The sequence below is a fragment of the Canis lupus genome, chromosome 11 (genome assembly GCF_011100685.1).
Source record: "Canis lupus familiaris isolate Mischka breed German Shepherd chromosome 11, alternate assembly UU_Cfam_GSD_1.0, whole genome shotgun sequence".
Classification (NCBI taxonomy): Eukaryota; Metazoa; Chordata; class Mammalia; order Carnivora; family Canidae; genus Canis; species Canis lupus.
In genome coordinates this window covers 27,911,209-27,929,044 of record NC_049232.1, presented here as the reverse complement: position 1 = coordinate 27,929,044, position 17,836 = coordinate 27,911,209, and the positions used below count along the sequence as shown (strand labels likewise).

General features: G+C 37.2%; 1 protein-coding gene across 10 annotated transcripts in view; it reads right to left on the bottom strand.

Moving 5' to 3' along the window:
* The window catches only part of KDM4C (lysine demethylase 4C), a 410,759-nt gene that overhangs the window by 245,158 nt on the left and 147,765 nt on the right, over positions 1-17,836 (bottom strand). Inside the window, exon 9 of one of the 10 annotated variants that reach the window (XM_038552337.1) lies at positions 8,300-9,075. The exons of 8 other annotated variants lie outside the window; for them this stretch is intronic. In XM_038552337.1, the coding sequence (XP_038408265.1) occupies positions 9,031-9,075 (45 nt within the window). In that variant the 3' untranslated portion in view covers positions 8,300-9,030. Of the gene's footprint in view, positions 1-8,299; positions 9,080-17,836 lie in introns of those variants that run through there. One more of the 10 variants, XM_038552339.1, reaches the window with a different exon arrangement.

Below are 17,836 nucleotides of genomic sequence, written 5' to 3'. Positions count from 1 at the left end.
CCAATTCAAAAAATATATATTCAATATGTATTTATTCATGTATACATGCACGTTCACAAAGACCTGGAAAAACCTGGAAATATTACAGCTTGCATATGAGAGAAAAATGAAAGAGGTTTATCCCAAATCTGGGCATCAATCCTAAAAATCTGCCTATCATTATATTATGAATAACATGTTGTGACAAAAGAAATGTGTGGTTTTTTTCTTTTAAAGATTTATTTTATTTATTTTAGAGAGAAAGAGAGCACATGGTGGGGAGGGAGAGAGGGAGAGAGGGAGAGAGAGAGAGAGAGACAATGAACCTCTCTGGTGCAGGGATCAGCCTCACCCTGAGATCATGCCCTGAGCCAGAACCAAGAGTAGGATGCTTAACAAACTGAACCACTAGGCTCATTCTTTAAAGATAGATTGTTAAAACTGCTGTACCAATAGTATTAATTACAACTACCTCATGATTTTCCAAGCATTAGTAACGACTTGCACCGCTGGTCACAGGAACAACACAGTAAGATCATGCTCATCCAATGGCAAATAAGTAGACGTAATTCATTTGTACTAAGAAATTCATTAAAAAATCATTCATTTGCCACAAATTCTCATTTGAATGATGTAAATTTTGCCATTTAATACTAATAGAAAAGATATGTCTGTATCAAACAAAAATATCTTAAAATCTGTGGGTTCCACTTGTGATGCTTCTGACTTAAATGACATTAAGTACATTTAGATACTCTATTCCCTTTCATGACCAGGAAAATCTCCTTTTCAATGTATTTAACATCCCTGAAAGCAAATATAAGAACACATTTTGTCTGATTCAAGACCATAACATGTGAAAACTTTTTTTTGCTTTTTCTTTTTTGCAATCTTCAAGAAATATTAGTATATATCTTAGATTAAAACTCACTCTATTTTATAAAAGATTATTAGATTTAAGCCATATGGAAAATCTGAAAAGATAATTAAACATATGTCTATCATTTCCAAGGAGCATTCAAAACCATCTAATTTCAGATTAATAAATTTAATAAGCACATCACTAATCATAGCAAGTAAATCTTACTTAAAAGGTAATGACTTTGTTAAAATTAAGTTAGCTAATTTAATCTTACACCATTTTCCTCTTAATCCTGAGTTCAAAAAACAAACACTTAAGCAAATGAGTATCAATACAAAACACACCAATGGTACGTTTAGATGCTTTGCAATCTCAAAATCACTTTGAGTTTATGCTGCCCAAAATAATATTTATACATACATTTTCACAGCTAGAGTGTCAGGTAAAAATGATTTGTTTAATTATTTGGAGACCACTCTTCCATTGAACTCCCTCAAATCACCTAAACAATCCCAAATCCGACAGTAAGCCTCTACTAAGTATACATAATTCCCCATGCTGTGCAAAGAGGCAAAAGATTCTACTTTATTTGACTATGAGCTTGTTCCTGATGGTTTGGTTTAGAGGGCATCTACAGAAAATATATCCAAGTTAATTTTCTTATCCAAAAGTAACCCATATGTTTTAGAGGAAAAAGAACAGAATTTTCACAATGACAATGAGTACCAAAATACTTTGTTAACTCCTAGGGTGCCTAGGTGGCTCAGTCAGTTAAGTGTCTGCTCAGGTCACAATCTCAAGGTCCTGAGATCAAGCCTCTCATCAGGATCTCTGCTCAGTGAGGAGTCTGTTCTTCCCTCTCCCTATGCCCCCTACCTGTGCTTCTGTGCGCCCTCTCTCTCTCAAATACAATCTTAAAAAAAAAAAGATTAAAAATCTCCTGAAATTCTATCACATAGGTAATCACTGCATGGTATTTTAGAATATTCTTTTTTCCCCCCTATGCTTCTATGTTCCTCATCTTGAACTTGATTTCACTATATAGAATAACAGGGTAAAATTGTCACAAGAAAGTAGATTGTCACCAGAGGTAGACTTTCACTTACAAAAGTACATAATCAATTAATAACAAAATCCACAGATCTAAAACAAAGGAAAAAGTAGTCATGAGTTCACAAATTCTAAAAAAAGAAATATAACTGAGGGAAAAGCACAATGAGCCACAGTTTATGCTAAGACTAATGGCAGAGTGAAATTCAATGAAGTTCAGGACACATGAAATGTAAATGGATACCGTCTTATGTAAAAGAAGTAGCCATAAGATTCTGCACCTAACCAAGATTACAAAACTTTTATTTTTTTTAATATTTTATTTATTTATTCATGAGAGAGAGAGAGAGAGAGAGAGAGAGAGAGCAGAGACACAGGCAGAGAGAGAAGCAGGGTCCCTGCAGGGAGCCCGACGTGGGACTCGATCCCGGGACTCCAGGATCACGCCCTGGGCGGAAGGCAGGGGCCAAACTACTGAGCCACCCAGGGATCCCCGATTACAAAAGTTTTAGTGGCTACTAGCGATGGGGATAATTACAGAAGGAAAAAAAAGGCTCTAGGTCTAAAAAATGAGAAAAATTAATACAGCAAACAGACATAATAAAGGGAAAAGGAAACCAAATGTAGATATATTTTTGCTAAATTACAAGAAACCAGCTTCATCTTTAAGAATTAGCTTACTATTTCTCTACAACTTTTAGGTAATTAATATTTCCCTGAAACACAATATGGCCAAACCTATCCTAAAGGAGATGAAAGCATATACATTCAGAATAACTACTCTGCAAATTAATATCCACAATCCCTTCAAAAAGGGATGTTGTCACCCGGATTCGAGGCTGTAAAGGAACAGGGGTCACACAGGTTCAGAGCAGCATTGTGCCACACTGCCAAGCTCACTCCATTGCAGATAAGAAGAACATAGGAAGGAGATCCGTGTGCAAGTCAGGAAGGCAAATTCATCAGCAGCATCAAAGCAAAAAGAACAAGCTTCTATGTATACACACTAATATTCGACTTCATTATAATGAGTTCTCCTTCCAGAAATTCTAAGGAAAGATAATTAGAATTTTCATCATTTCTTAATTTCCTTGGAACTTGGAAAGCTTTATTATGCACACAGATATCTTATGCACACAGGTGTTCAGTAGAGGCTTATTTGCTTATTTATTTATATTTTAATTTCAGTAGAATTAACATACAGTGTGTTATATTAGTTTCAGGTGTACAATACAGTGATTCAACAATTCAAACACTCAGTGCTCATCATGATAAGTATATTCTTAATCCCCCTACTCACCTCCCCTTTGGTAGCCATCACTTTATTCTCTATATTTAAGAGTCTGTTTCTTGGTTTGTCTTATTTTATCCATTTATGTCTTAAATTCCATATATGAATGAAATCCTGTTATTTGTCTTCCTTTGACTGACTTATTTCACTTAGCATTATACTCTGTAGATCCATCCATGTGTCGCAAATGGAAAGATTTCATTATTTTTGATGGCTAAATAATATCTCCTTGTATATATATATATATATGTATATACATATGTATACACCACCACTTCTTTATCCATTCATCAATTGATGGACACCTGCACTGCTTCCATAATTTGGCTATTGAAAATAATGTTGCTGTAAACACAGGGACACATATATCTTTCCGAATTAGTGTTTTCATATTCTTTGGGTAAATACCCACTAGTGGAATTACTGGATCATATGGTACTCTTATTTTTAATTTTCTGAGGAACCTCCATACTGTTTTCCTGTAATGGCTGCACCAGTTTGCATTCCCACCAACAGTGAACGAGGGTTCCTTTTTCTCCACAACCTTGCCAACATTTGTTTCTTGTATAGGCTTTTTTAGTTTAATCCCAACTGCTTACTATCACATGTCCAAAACACAGAAAATCAATTTTCAAAGAATGAGATTTCATTAACAGTCCAAAACACCTGTATTGGAAGGGAGCAAATTCAAATAGCCACAGAACCAGGCAGGTAACGTAAATAAATGCAGCAGGCCAGGGCATCCACCAAATACCTGGGCAGACACTAGGAGCAATAGGGCCCGAAATACCTCTGTGTCTGACTGGAGAAGAGCAAGCTGAGAAGTGGGGGACTGGAGAAGGCTTGCATGGTCTGAAGAAGACAGCCTCTGCTTGGCTCCTGGCAAATACTGCCCAGGAGTATCAGAGCAGTATTTTCCAATCATCCCAGTTTTCCAGTGAACCTGTAACTCCAGTTTTATGTGAAACCTCCTGATAATTTAAACATTGACAATATATGCGATTCAAACATTTCTAAAACACTGTGAACCTCTCTTGTGCATATACATACTTCATCATGGCCTATAACTGTTAGGTACTGATTGCCGGGCTCCTGGTGAATCTGCTGTGATTTCAGGTTGAGAATGATCATGGCAAGGAGTAGTCAGCCATCTCTGGCTCTGCTGCCACAAGGATGAATATGAGGGTAACGGTGATACATCTGATAATGTTATTCCATTTCTCTCTCTTTTGCTTCTCTTAGCTACAAGCATATTCTGCTTTCCTGATAACTCCCAAGGGAAAAAAAGATTAGATTATTGTCCCGTGAAACATGTAGTTTTTTTTTTAAGTTCCTGTGTTCTATTGCTTCATGAATATGTCCCATTAATATCATAACAAATTTGTTTTACATAGTTTAAGCTATTGTACTTTTACTTCTAAAAATAAATGCTTTTGAAAAATAATATTTTAAATATAAAATTAAGTCACAGGAAGCAGAGAAAACTATTCTTGAAGACAGCAAGGACAACCTTAGAAAAAGAAGCAGAGGCAAAATTAACTATCACAAAACAAAACAATTTTGCATAGCAGATACTACAAATAGAATATAGAAAATGTATCTAGTATCTTATGCTGGACCCATGCTGCACCAAAACAGCAAAATTTTACACATCCTAATCTTGAAATAAAAAGATAAAGTATTCTTCCTTTAGGGATCTGTCCACAGAACAGGAAATTATACCAAACCTATATTTTAGGATAAAATTCACAGAAATAAAGTAACTTCATTCTTCATCAGTCTCATCTAAAATAGGAACGCATTTTCTTAGCTGTCTCTGACACCATTCATCAGAGAAAGAAGAATAAAATCTACATTCACATCTTCATTATATTAGTTCCTTTCCTCAAGTCCTACAAATTACTGATCACTGTCCAGTAGAGAAGGGAAAAGTACTTTCATCCTTACTACATCAAATTAATTAATTAATTATACTATAATTTAACTCAACATAAAAAAACTTTAACATGGAATTAAAATTTTAAATCATGTACTGAACAGCAATATATACAAGGCAATAAACTAATTTCTGTGAGGAAATAATATGGGTCATCTGAGGAGAGAAACCCACTATTAATGAACATGTACAGGATTGGTTTCAGAGCTGAAGACATTTGGAAACTAAGCCTGGATGTGCTTATGGAGAGAAAGAAACTCCACAGGTGAAGATCAAGAAAATGGGGCGGGGAAAGACACTGAGGATATATGACTCAGTTTGGAAAGAAATCTCCGTTCTCTCCTCTCAGGCATGAGGGTATCTATCAGTCTGAACAGGATAAATATTTTGAAGTTTCAAATCAAGAAAGATATGAAGTACTATATAAAGCTCACATAATGATGAGAGCCAAAGAGAAACCAAAAAAAAAGATAATAAAATAATTTCTGGGGAAGAAAAGTGGTACAGTTATATATTTAGTGATGTATGGATATTTATAAGCCTAGAAAAATGAATATTTCATTTAAACAAGATGCTGGTAAAATATATAACAGAAATGAAAACTCAAGTATTTAAATATTGGCTATGCTTTTTCCCCATTATTTCAATGTAATTATGAAATTTTATTTTTTTTAATTTTTTTTTAATTTTTTTTATTTTTATTTATTTATGATAGAGAGAGAGAGAGAGGCAGAGACACAGGCAGAGGGAGAAGCAGGCTCCATGCACTGGGAGCCCGACGTGGGATTCGATCCCGGGTCTCCGGGATCGCGCCCTGGGCCAAAGGCAGGCGCTAAACCGCTGCGCCACCCAGGGATCCCTAATTATGAAATTTTAAAGGTGAAATGACTTAAATAATATTTCTGCCTTGCAGATGATGTTAAGTCTCTCACATTCAAATATTTATTGCATTAGTATTAATTCTCCAGCATTTGGGTCCTATTTTTGTGGGGGGTGGAACTGAAAATTGTCATGATTCCCACAAAAACATTTAAAAGTTATACTCATCTTGTTCTCCATAGTGACAATGATGGGTAGTAATTGCTCACATTTTGAAGCTCAAATGATACTCAGGTTGAGAACTGTTATCTCTAGGTTTAGAACACATGTGACAGGGACAAGAAATGTGGTCTCTCACCAGAGGATAAAACCTAAATCTCCTCCTCAGAGTTCGTGCTTGTGTGTGTGTGTGTGTGTGTGTGTGTGTGTGTGTGTGTGAAAGAGAGAGAAAGAGAGAGAACAGGAAATGATGGGAGTCACTTGCTGATTGTCACATACTAATATTCAAATCTATCTTTAAAAATATGATTAACTTTTAAAACATCAAGGAACATTCATCTATTAGAAACACACTTTTTTTTTCATTTTATTTTATTTTTTTTTTTTTTTTTATTGGTGTTCAATTTACTAACATACAGAATAACACCCAGTGCCCGTCACCCATTCACTCCCACCCCCCGCCCTCCTCCCCTTCTACCACCCCTAGTTCGCTTCCCAGAGTTAGCAGTCTTTACGTTCTGTCTCCCTTTCTGATATTTCCCACACATTTCTTCTCCCTTCCCTTATTTTCCCTTTCACTATTATTTATATTCCCCAAATGAATGAGAACATATAATGTTTGTCCTTCTCCGACTGACTTACTTCACTCAGCATAATACCCTCCAGTTCCATCCACGTTGAAGCAAATGGTGGGTATTTGTCATTTCTAATAGCTGAGTAATATTCCATTGTATACATAAACCACATCTTCTTTATCCATTCATCTTTCGTTGGACACCGAGGCTCCTTCCACAGTTTGGCTATAGTGGCCATTGCTGCTAGAAACATCGGGGTGCAGGTGTCCCGGCGTAGAAACACACTTGATGCCTATGCATCACCTTTAAAATATCTATTCTGTTTCTGGGAAACTATACTCAATGTAATGAGGTATAAATAAATTTAACATCAACACCCTCTAAAGAATGTTTATGATAAAACTGTAACAACACTAAATTTTACATAAGAATGAAAGAAGCTAATGGCAGAACTGAAAAATATAATACAATTTCACTTTGAGTAACAGGTTTATGTAGTATTCTAATTAAATGAAACATGAGTAAGTTAACTCCAATGATATAGCTACCATTTTATTGTTGGTATATCTGGAAAATAAAAGTTTATATAAGAAAAACAATTTTAACTATCCTTCTTCTTTACTCAGACTCTCCTTCTTCCCAAAATTCATAAAAACACAAGTTTTGTGGGGCACCTGGGTGGCTCAGTTAAGCACCTAACCCTTGATTTCAACTCAGGTCGTTATCTGTGGATCATGGGATCAAGCTCTTCATCAGCTTCACGTTCAGTAGAGTCTGCCTGAGATTCTCTCCCTCTGCCCTTCCTGCCACTCTTGCATGTGTTCTCTGTCTCTCCATTAAATAATTTTTTAAAAAAGCACAAGTTCTGTAAAGTAAAACCATCCCAAATATATGATAGAAGATTAAAAAATAAACTTCTAAGCCACACACAGCTCTTCAAAAGGCTCTGCAGTGCTGTGATGACTTGGAGATTTCTGGCTTCCCAAGGGGAAGCTATAAAAATCAGGCAGACTTAAGACAAAGCCAGCTTTGGGTTAGCCAACTTAAAAATCAGTGGAGTTTTGGATGACTGTTCTCATTTAAAGTACTTTCCCAAACCAGCTTTGTACAGTTGGTTTCAATTTTCCCCTTCTTTGACATTGTTAAGCTATCTTTTCAGCCTTTAGATAGAAGGAGCAAAGAAAATATTAACTTCCTTTACAAAAGAACAAAAGACTTACTGTTTCATTTTGTTCTCCTGAAAAACTTTTAGACCTGAGTTTTACTCTCTTCAAAAAAGCATAACCTTTCTGTTCTAGCTGCAGTATTCTTTGGATTATAAGTAACTCTTAAAATGGGCGTTATGGCATGGAAATAAATAAAATAAATACATTTATTTTCAACTGTTCAGGGGATTGCACCCCTAACCCCCATGTTGCTCAAAGGTCAACTGCGTATTAAATTATATATACATAGGCAGCCTGGGTGGCTCAGTGGTTTAGCCCAGGGCCTGATCTTGGAGACCCAGGATCCTGGAATCCCACGTCAGGCTCCCGCATGGAGCCTGCTTCTCCCTCTGCCTGTGTCTCTGTCTCTGTCTCTGTCTCTCTCTCTCTCTCTCTGTCTCTCATGAATAAATAAATAAAATCTTTAAAAAAAAGAATTAAAAATAAATAAATTATATATACATACACATACATACACATCATTCAAGCAAACATGGAAACCTCTGGCGAGAGGTTTGGCAGAAGAGATCTGGAGAACACCCTGTGTATGTAACTAGGATAAATTACTCTGTTTTGTTTTATGTAGATGAGATATGTTGGCAATTAGTAAAAATGTTGAAAGAAACTAAAATGATAACATGCTGGCTCTGCTACAAGAGAGAACAATACCCAATGATATAGAGGAGTACAGGAAAATTGTTTTCAGTCACAAGAATAAGCCTACTATGTTACAAATAAGACGAAATATTTCGCATTATCCCCAAAGAAAACCTGAATGTGCTAAGTAACCCTACCAGATAAATACCTCCTCAGGAGTATACTGTTATGTACAATATAAAGGAGAATTTCTTAGGCACTGTTCAACTATTTACCTTTCTACCAACCAAGGACCGTGTATTTTTAAAAGCTGATTTGCATTTTTTGTTTTCAGATTCAAACTTTAACTATGAAACTCAACTAAAAAAATGAAAAAGCACACACACAATAAGGGGAAATAGGAAAAACTATGTGCAGATTGCCAGTTCCAACTTCCTTAGATCCCATCCTTTTGGCTGTTTATAGAGAGTCTCTCCTGCTCACCTCCCATGAAAATCTCAGGGTCTTGTACTCCTCCCTTCGTGACAGCACCTAAATTTAAACTGCCTTGTTGAGATTCAAAATTAAAAAATAAAAAAAAAAAAAAAAAAAAAAAATCAGACACACACAAAAAAACTGATCTTCAATTACTAATGTAGAATTTCTAAGTCAAACAAATACATTTTAATATTTAGTACACTTAGAAACACCAAATCAGGATTACAGTCTTCCACTTAAATTCTACTTTTTCTGATCAATGTTGAACTCTAAAAGCACATTAAGTTTACAAGTGTGATCTACAAAAATTATCTCCCTAAAAGGTATTTTGAACCAGAAGGCTAGCAAGAGCCTTTTGGGAGTTTGGGGTTTTGTTGTTGTTTTTTTTTTTTTTTTAAGATTTTATTTATTTATTCATGAGAGACAGAGAGAGAGAGGCAGAGACACAGAAAGAGGGAGGAGAAGCAGGCTCCATGCAGAGAGTCTGATGTGGGACTCAATCCCAAGACCCCAGGATCATGCCCTGAGCCAAAGGCAGATGCTCAACCAATAAGCCACCCAGGCGTCCCAAGAGACTTTTGATAAAAAGAAATTACAGATGTTACTGCCTTTGCAGGAATAACTCTAGCTGCTGCTGATGAGGAGGAGGAGGAGGAGGATTCTTTTCGAAAACCTGCAATGTTTCTTCTTAAAGCCTAGAAACCTATTGTTTCTTTTTTTAACTCTGAAAGCTACGTAGGTAAGAGACCATTAAGTCTTGTAAATACAATAAACATCAACAGGGGAGGAGGTGCAAGATGGCGGAAGAGTAGGGTCCCCAAATCACCTGTCCCCACCAAATTAGCTAGATAACCTTCAAATTTTCCTGAAAATCTACGAATTCGGCCTGAGATTTAATGAGAGAACAGCTGGAATGCTCCAGTGAGAAGAGTTCGCACTTCTACCAAGGGAGGAAGACGGGGAAAAAGAAATAAAGAAACAAAAGGCCTCCAAGGGGGAGGGGCCCCGCGAGGAGCCGGGCTGAGGCCGGGGCGAGTGTCCCCAGGACAGGAGAGCCCCGTCCCGGAGAAGGAGGAGCTGCACCACCCTTCCCGGGCAGAAAGGGGCTCGCAGGGAGTTGGAGCAGGACCCCAGGAAAGAGGGGGTGCCCTCGGGCTCCCTGGGACAGTAACAGGCACCTGCGCCCCGGGGAGACTGCTCCGAGCTCCCTAAGGGCTGCAGCGCGCGGCGGGACCCAGAGCAGCTCAGAGGGGCTCGGTCAGAGGAAGAGGGCCAGAATATGTATTTGAACAAATCCTAGCTGAAAACTTTCCTAATCTGGGAAGGGAAACAGGCATTCAGATCCAGGAAATAGAGAGATCCCCCCCTAAAATCAATAAAAACCGTTCAACACCTCGACATCTAATAGTGAAGCTTGCAAATTCCAAAGATAAAGAGAAGATCCTTAAAGCAGCAAGAGACAAGAAATCCCTGACTTTTAAGGGGAAGAGTATTAGGGTAACAGCAGACCTCTCCACAGAGACCTGGCAGGCCAGAAAGGGCTGGCAAAATATATTCAGGGTCCTAAATGAGAAGAACATGAAACCAAGAATACTTTATCCAGCAAGGCTCTCATTCAAAATGGAAGGAGAAATAAAGAGCTTCCAAGACAGGCAGGAACTGAAAGAATATGTGACCTCCAAACCAGCTCTGCAAGAAATTTTAAGGGGGACTCTTAAAATTCCCCTTTAAGAAGAAGTTCAGTGGAACATTCCACAAAAACAAGGACTGAATACATATCATGATGACACTAAACTCATATCTCTCAGTAGTAACTCTGAATGTGAACAGGCTTAATGACCCCAACAAAAGGCGCAGGGTTTCAGACTGGATAAAAAAGCAGGACCCATCTATTTGCTGTCTACAAGAGACTATTTTAGACAGAAGGACACCTACAGCCTGAAAATAAAAGGTTGGAGAACCATTTACCATTCAAATGGTCTTCAAAAGAAAGCAGGGGTAGCCATCCTTATATCAGATAAACTAAAATTTACCCCGAAGACTGTAGTGAGAGATGAAGAGGGACACTATATCATACTTAAAGGATCTATCCAACAAGAGGAGTTAACAATCCTCAATATATATGCCCCGAATGTGTGAGCTGCCAAATATTTAAACCAATTAATAACCAAAGTGCAGAAATACTTAGATAATAATGCACTATAATTGGTGACCTCAATCTAGCTCTTTCTATACTCGATAGGTCTTCTAAGCACAACATCTCCAAAGAAACGAGAGCTTTAAATGATACACTGGACCAGATGGATTTCACAGATATCTACAGAACTTTACATCCAAACTCAACTGAATACACATTCTTCTCAAGCGCACATGGAACTTTCTCCAGAATAGACCACATACTGGGTCACAAATCGGGTCTGAACTGATACCAAAAGATTGGGATCGTCCCCTGCATATTCTCAGACCATAATGCCTTGAAATTTGAACTAAATCACAACAAGAAGTTTGGAAGGACCTCAAACACGTGGAGGTTAAGGATCATCCTGCTAAAAGATGAAAGGGTCAACCAGGAAATTAAGGAAGAATTAAAAAGTTTCATGGAAACTAATGAGAATGAAAATACAACTGTTCAAAATCTTTGGGATGCAGCAAAAGCAGTCCTAAGGGGGAAATACATCGCAATACAAGCATCCATTCAAAAACTGGAAAGAACTCAAATACAAAAGCTAACCTTACACATAAAGGAGCTAGAGAAAAAACAGCAAATAGATCCTACACCCAAGAGAAGAAGGGAGCTAATAAAGATTCGAGCAGAACTCAACGAAATCGAGACCAGAAGAACTGTGGAACAGATCAACAGAACCAGGAGTTGGTTCTTTGAAAGAATTAATAAGATAGATAAACCATTAGCCAGCCTTATTAAAAAGAAGAGAGAGAAGACTCAAATTAATAAAATCATGAATGAGAAAGGAGAGATCACTACCAACACCAAGGAAATACAAACGATTTTAAAAACATATTATGAACAGCTATACGCCAATAAATTAGGCAATCTAGAAGAAATGGACGCATTCCTGGAAAGCCACAAACTACCAAAACTGGAACAGGAAGAAATAGAAAACCTGGACAGGCCAATAACCAGGGAGGAAATTGAAGCAGTCATCAAAAACCTCCCAAGACACAAGAGTCCAGGGCCAGATGGCTTCCCAGGAGAATTTTATCAAACGTTTAAAGAAGAAATCATACCTATTCTCCTAAAGCTGTTTGGAAAGATAGAAAGAGATGGAGTACTTCCAAATTCGTTCTATGAAGCGAGCATCACCTTAATTCCAAAGCCAGACAAAGACCCCGCCAAAAAGGAGAATTACAGACCAATATCCCTGATGAACATGGATGCAAAAATTCTCAACAAGATACTGGCCAATAGGATCCAACAGTACATTAAGAAAATTATTCACCATGACCAAGTAGGATTTATCCCTGGGACACAAGGCTGGTTCAACACCCGTAAAACAATCAATGTGATTCATCATATCAGCAAGAGAAAAACCAAGAACCATATGATCCTCTCATTGGATGCAGAGAAAGCATTTGACAAAATACAGCATCCATTCCTGATCAAAACTCTTCAGAGTGTAGGGATAGAGGGAACATTCCTCGACATCTTAAAAGCCATCTATGAAAAGCCCACAGCAAATATCATTCTCAATGGGGAAGCACTGGGAGCCTTTCCCCTAAGATCAGGAACAAGACAGGGATGTCCACTCTCACCACTGCTATTCAACATAGTACTGGAAGTCCTAGCCTCAGCAATCAGACAACAAAAAGACATTAAAGGCATTCAAATTGGCAAAGAAGAAGTCAAACTCTCCCTCTTCGCCGATGACATGATACTCTACATAGAAAACCCAAAAGTCTCCACCCCAAGATTGCTAGAACTCATACAGCAATTCGGTAGCGTGGCAGGATACAAAATCAATGCCCAGAAGTCAGTGGCATTTCTATACACTAACAATGAGACTGAAGAAAGAGAAATGAAGGAGTCAATCCCATTTACAATTGCACCCAAAAGCATAAGATACCTAGGAATAAACCTCACCAAAGGTGTAAAGGATCTATACCCTCAAAACTATAGAACACTTCTGAAAGAAATTGAGGAAGACACAAAGAGATGGAAAAATATTCCATGCTCATGGATTGGCAGAATTAATATTGTGAAAATGTCAATGTTACCCAGGGCAATATACACGTTTAATGCAATCCCTATCAAAATACCATGGACTTTCTTCAGAGAGTTAGAACAAATTATTTTAAGATTTGTGTGGAATCAGAAAAGACCCCGAATAGCCAGGGGAATTTTAAAAAAGAAAACCATATCTGGGGGCATCACAATGCCAGATTTCAGGTTGTACTACAAAGCTGTGGTCATCAAGACAGTGTGGTACTGGCACAAAAACAGACACATAGATCAGTGGAACAGAATAGAGAATCCAGAAGTGGACCCTGAACTTTATGGGCAACTAATATTCGATAAAGGAGGAAAGACTATCCATTGGAAGAAAGACAGTCTCTTCAATAAATGGTGCTGGGAAAATTGGACATCCACATGCAGAAGAATGAAACTAGACCACTCTCTTTCACCATACACAAAGATAAACTCAAAATGGATGAAAGATCTAAATGTGAGACAAGATTCCATCAAAATCCTAGAGAAGAACACAGGCAACACCCTTTTTGAACTCGGCCATAGTAACTTCTTGCAAGATACATCCACGAAGGCAAAAGAAACAAAAGCAAAAATGAACTATTGGGACTTCATCAAGATAAGAAGCTTTTGCACAGCAAAGGATACAGTCAACAAAACTCAAAGACAACCTACAGAATGGGAGAAGATATTTGCAAATGACATATCAGATAAACGGCTAGTTTCCAAGATCTATAAAGAACTTATTAAACTCAACACCAAAGAAACAAACAATCCAATCATGAAATGGGCAAAAGACATGAACAGAAATCTCACAGAGGAAGACATAGACATGGCCAACATGCATATGAGAAAATGCTCTGCATCACTTGCCATCAGGGAAATACAAATCAAAACTACAATGAGATACCACCTCACACCAGTGAGAATGGGGAAAATTAACAAGGCAGGAAACAACAAATGTTGGAGAGGATGCGGAGATGCTCTTACACTATTGGTGGGAATGTGAACTGGTGCAGCCACTCTGGAAAACTGTGTGGAGGTTCCTCAAAGAGTTAAAAATAGACCTCCCTTACGACCCAGCAATTGCACTGTTGGGGATTTACCCCAAAGATTCAGATGCAATGAAACGCTGGGACACCTGCACCCCGATGATTATCGCAGCAATGTCCACAATAGCCAAACTGTGGAAGGAGCCTCAGTGTCCATCGAAAGATGAATGGATAAAGAAGATGTGGTTTATGTATACAATGGAATATTACTCAGCCATTAGAAATGACAAATACCCACCATTTGCTTCAACGTGGATGGAACTGGAGGGTATTATGCTGAGTGAAGTAAGTCAATCAGAGAAGGACAGTGTATGTTCTCATTCATTTGGGGAATATAAATAACAGTGAAAGGGAATATAAGGGAAGGGAGAAGAAATGTGTGGGAAATATCAGAAAGGGAGACAGAACATAAAGACTGCTAACTCTGGGAAACGAACTAGGGGTGGTGGAAGGGGAGGAGGGTGGGGGGTGGGGGTGAATGGGTGACGGGCACTGAGGGGGACACTTGATGGGATGAGCACTGGGTGTTATTCTGTATGTTGGCAAAGTGAACACCAATAAAAAATAAATTTATTATTTAAAAAAAACAATAAACATCAAGAAACTTTTCATTCTACTCTTTCCTACTATGATAATAAATTAGCTACAGTATTCTGCTTTTCTGATTTCTCTGATTAAAGTATCTATGATCTCCAGAGTCTACATACCAAAATGGACAAATGATTTTAAGTAACTATGGAGATCTGGGTCTAGAATCTGTACCTGAAATCAGATCAATAATAACAAGCATTTAATTAAAATTTCCTCATTGCTATGTGCTGCACACTATGCTAAAATTCTTACATAGGTACCTCCCACAATAACCCTGTGTAACAGGTATTATTACCTCAGATAAGGAAACTAAAGCACAAAACAGGTAAGTACCTGAATAAGGCCACACAGTGAGTAGGCGGCAGAAATAGTAGTTACTCTAGAGCCTTTGCTCATAATCACTAACACTCTGTGCCTTCCAAAATACTGTTCCCCCACAGAGACTTTCTACAAACTGGCTTCTAGAGAGTAGACCCTCTCATTCTCCAAATAGTCAAGACAAGAGTCATTCTCAACCATCAGAGAAGGCTTGAGTGTTCAACCTAAACCAGTCAACTACAGCACCAGCAGCAATGCAAGAAAACGCAACAGAATGGGCCAAGTAATTTCAGCTGGGAAACCTTCAGTTTATCCTAAGATGCTATTATCTCAACATCATCTCAAAAGAGATGATGACATCATTGAAATAAAAAGTGAAAATATTAAATATACGGTGGTAATGTCTTTTTCTCACACCCTGTTGTCTATGGATAAATGTATCTATGCACTGTTTAGCAAATCAAAATCAAATGAAGCATTACTGCTTATACATACACATGTATACACATACCCACAAGTCTCCAATTTTTACAACATATACAGTCTTAAAAATAGATACAAAGTTACATAACTAGGGGGAATCTTTCTAACTTAAGTAAAAGCACCAGTTTAGTGAGTGATGGACTTTTAAAAGAAAACACACAAACACATATCTGGATAGCTTGAAATCACAAAGTATCTTTTTCTAATGTTGCTGGTTTATGGGTTTATTTCCTTTCTCTCTAGGATTTGAATAAAAATCATGTTTTGGAGCTACCTTCTGGCTCTAAGTAATTCTAGTTTTCATTTCAAAGCCAAAAAAATTAAATTTATTTTTTAATCCAAATAAAATATGTGAAATCTTAAACGTAAGTATACTTGTCTGCCAATGTAATTCAATAGGTTTTATTAAACAAGAAGCTGAGATTTTGAAAATCATTACTATTTATTTATCCACTTTTCATAATATCATCAAAAATTCAAGCTTTATATCTGGAATATACATTCCTTATTGGCAGGAATCAAGACTTTTCTTTCCTGTCAAGCAAGTAATTACCTATAAGAATTTATGATGCGAAGTAACACAAACTACAGAGAGATACATTAATGCAATATATTTAATGGCCCTTTTATAATCTCTTTTGTTTTATACCACAGTTGTTTAAAAAAAATAAATGAAGTCCTGGATGATTTTTGGAATAAAAAAACTGTAATTAAAAGAAATTCAAGTAGGAAACAAGCACACTTCAAATATTTAAAATATTATTTTTAAAAATCTTGAATGTTAACGATTTAAAAATCTTGAATGTTAACAACACTTGGATGTCAACTTGGTCGTAAAATCTTAAATTCTAGAAAAGGATCAGGTCATATTCAATTATAGTTCTCTATAGTTCTCTATAAAAATTTCAAATATACCAGTATTGAAATTTTAATTTTGGAAAAAACTTATCCAACTCTGGTTTTAACAATGAACTTTACAATAGGGAAGATCTGAAAAAATTATAATTCACAGTACCATTCACTCTAAAAACAAACATGCAAAAATCCTTGCCATCACTTCTATCTTTACCTTACTGCTAAGCTTTTGAGTTCATGACCAAAATGTTTCTTTCTTTTGAGATTTATACACTGCCTCACATGTCCATTAAAACTATACATAAGTAAATATTAAGCGAATTACCATCAAAGTCAATTGCACTGGCAGGGAATTTATTTCCCCTTTTAAAGTTTATTATTAATGTAGCATTCTTTGTAAAATTTGTTCATGAAACTTTAGCCTAAAAATTATTTACAGAACCAAGTTCCCAGAGGAAGAACACTGTTCATAAGAATCACTTTTTTCCATAAGGAAAGTCAACCCTGAATGTGGTCCAAGCCTTTCCTTTCTTAAATCTGTTTAATGTCAACCATTGATAGCTATGCTCCTCCTCCAGCAGCACAAGTAGCAGATAACTAAGATCTGCTTCAAATAGGTAATGCTGATATTTATCTTTCCCTTAGGCACCATCAGCAGAATTAAGGAAACCAAGGGATTTAGAACCTGTTGGCATAATTATCTGTCAGAATCTACTAAGGACTTTCTAAATTTAACATCCTAATGCCTACTGTTTCTATAGGAAAATTCCAAAATGTGCTTTAGAAGAGCTGATTCAATTTATGCTGCTATGCCTTTTATTTATTTTTTTAAAGATTTTATTTATTTATTCATAGAGACACGGGGGGGGGGGGGGCGGGAAGAGGCACAGGCAGAGGGAGAAGCAGGCTCCATGCAGGGAGCCCGACGTGGGATTCGATCCAGGGTCCCCAGGATCAAACCCCAGGCTGCAGGCAGCACTAAACCGCTGCGCCACCGGGGCTGCCCTTTAAATATAGTATTAGTATATGAGATACACATATCTTATGGAATTAAAATACTTTGATATTTTACTACTGAAAATGTATGTAAATGAACTCACTACATATCTTGTACAATTTTTTAAAAAAAGAATAAGATAAACTGTCTTTTTCTTAAATTAGCTCTTTAGCTAAGACAGAAACTTAAGACAAGTCTGGATGAAGGGTGGTTATGAAGTGTGGTGGCAGAGTTAATACCATCACTGCACAGTTGACATTTGGGGGCCAGATAATACTTTGATGGAGGGCACTGTCCCAGGCATCAAATGATGCTTTGCAGCACCC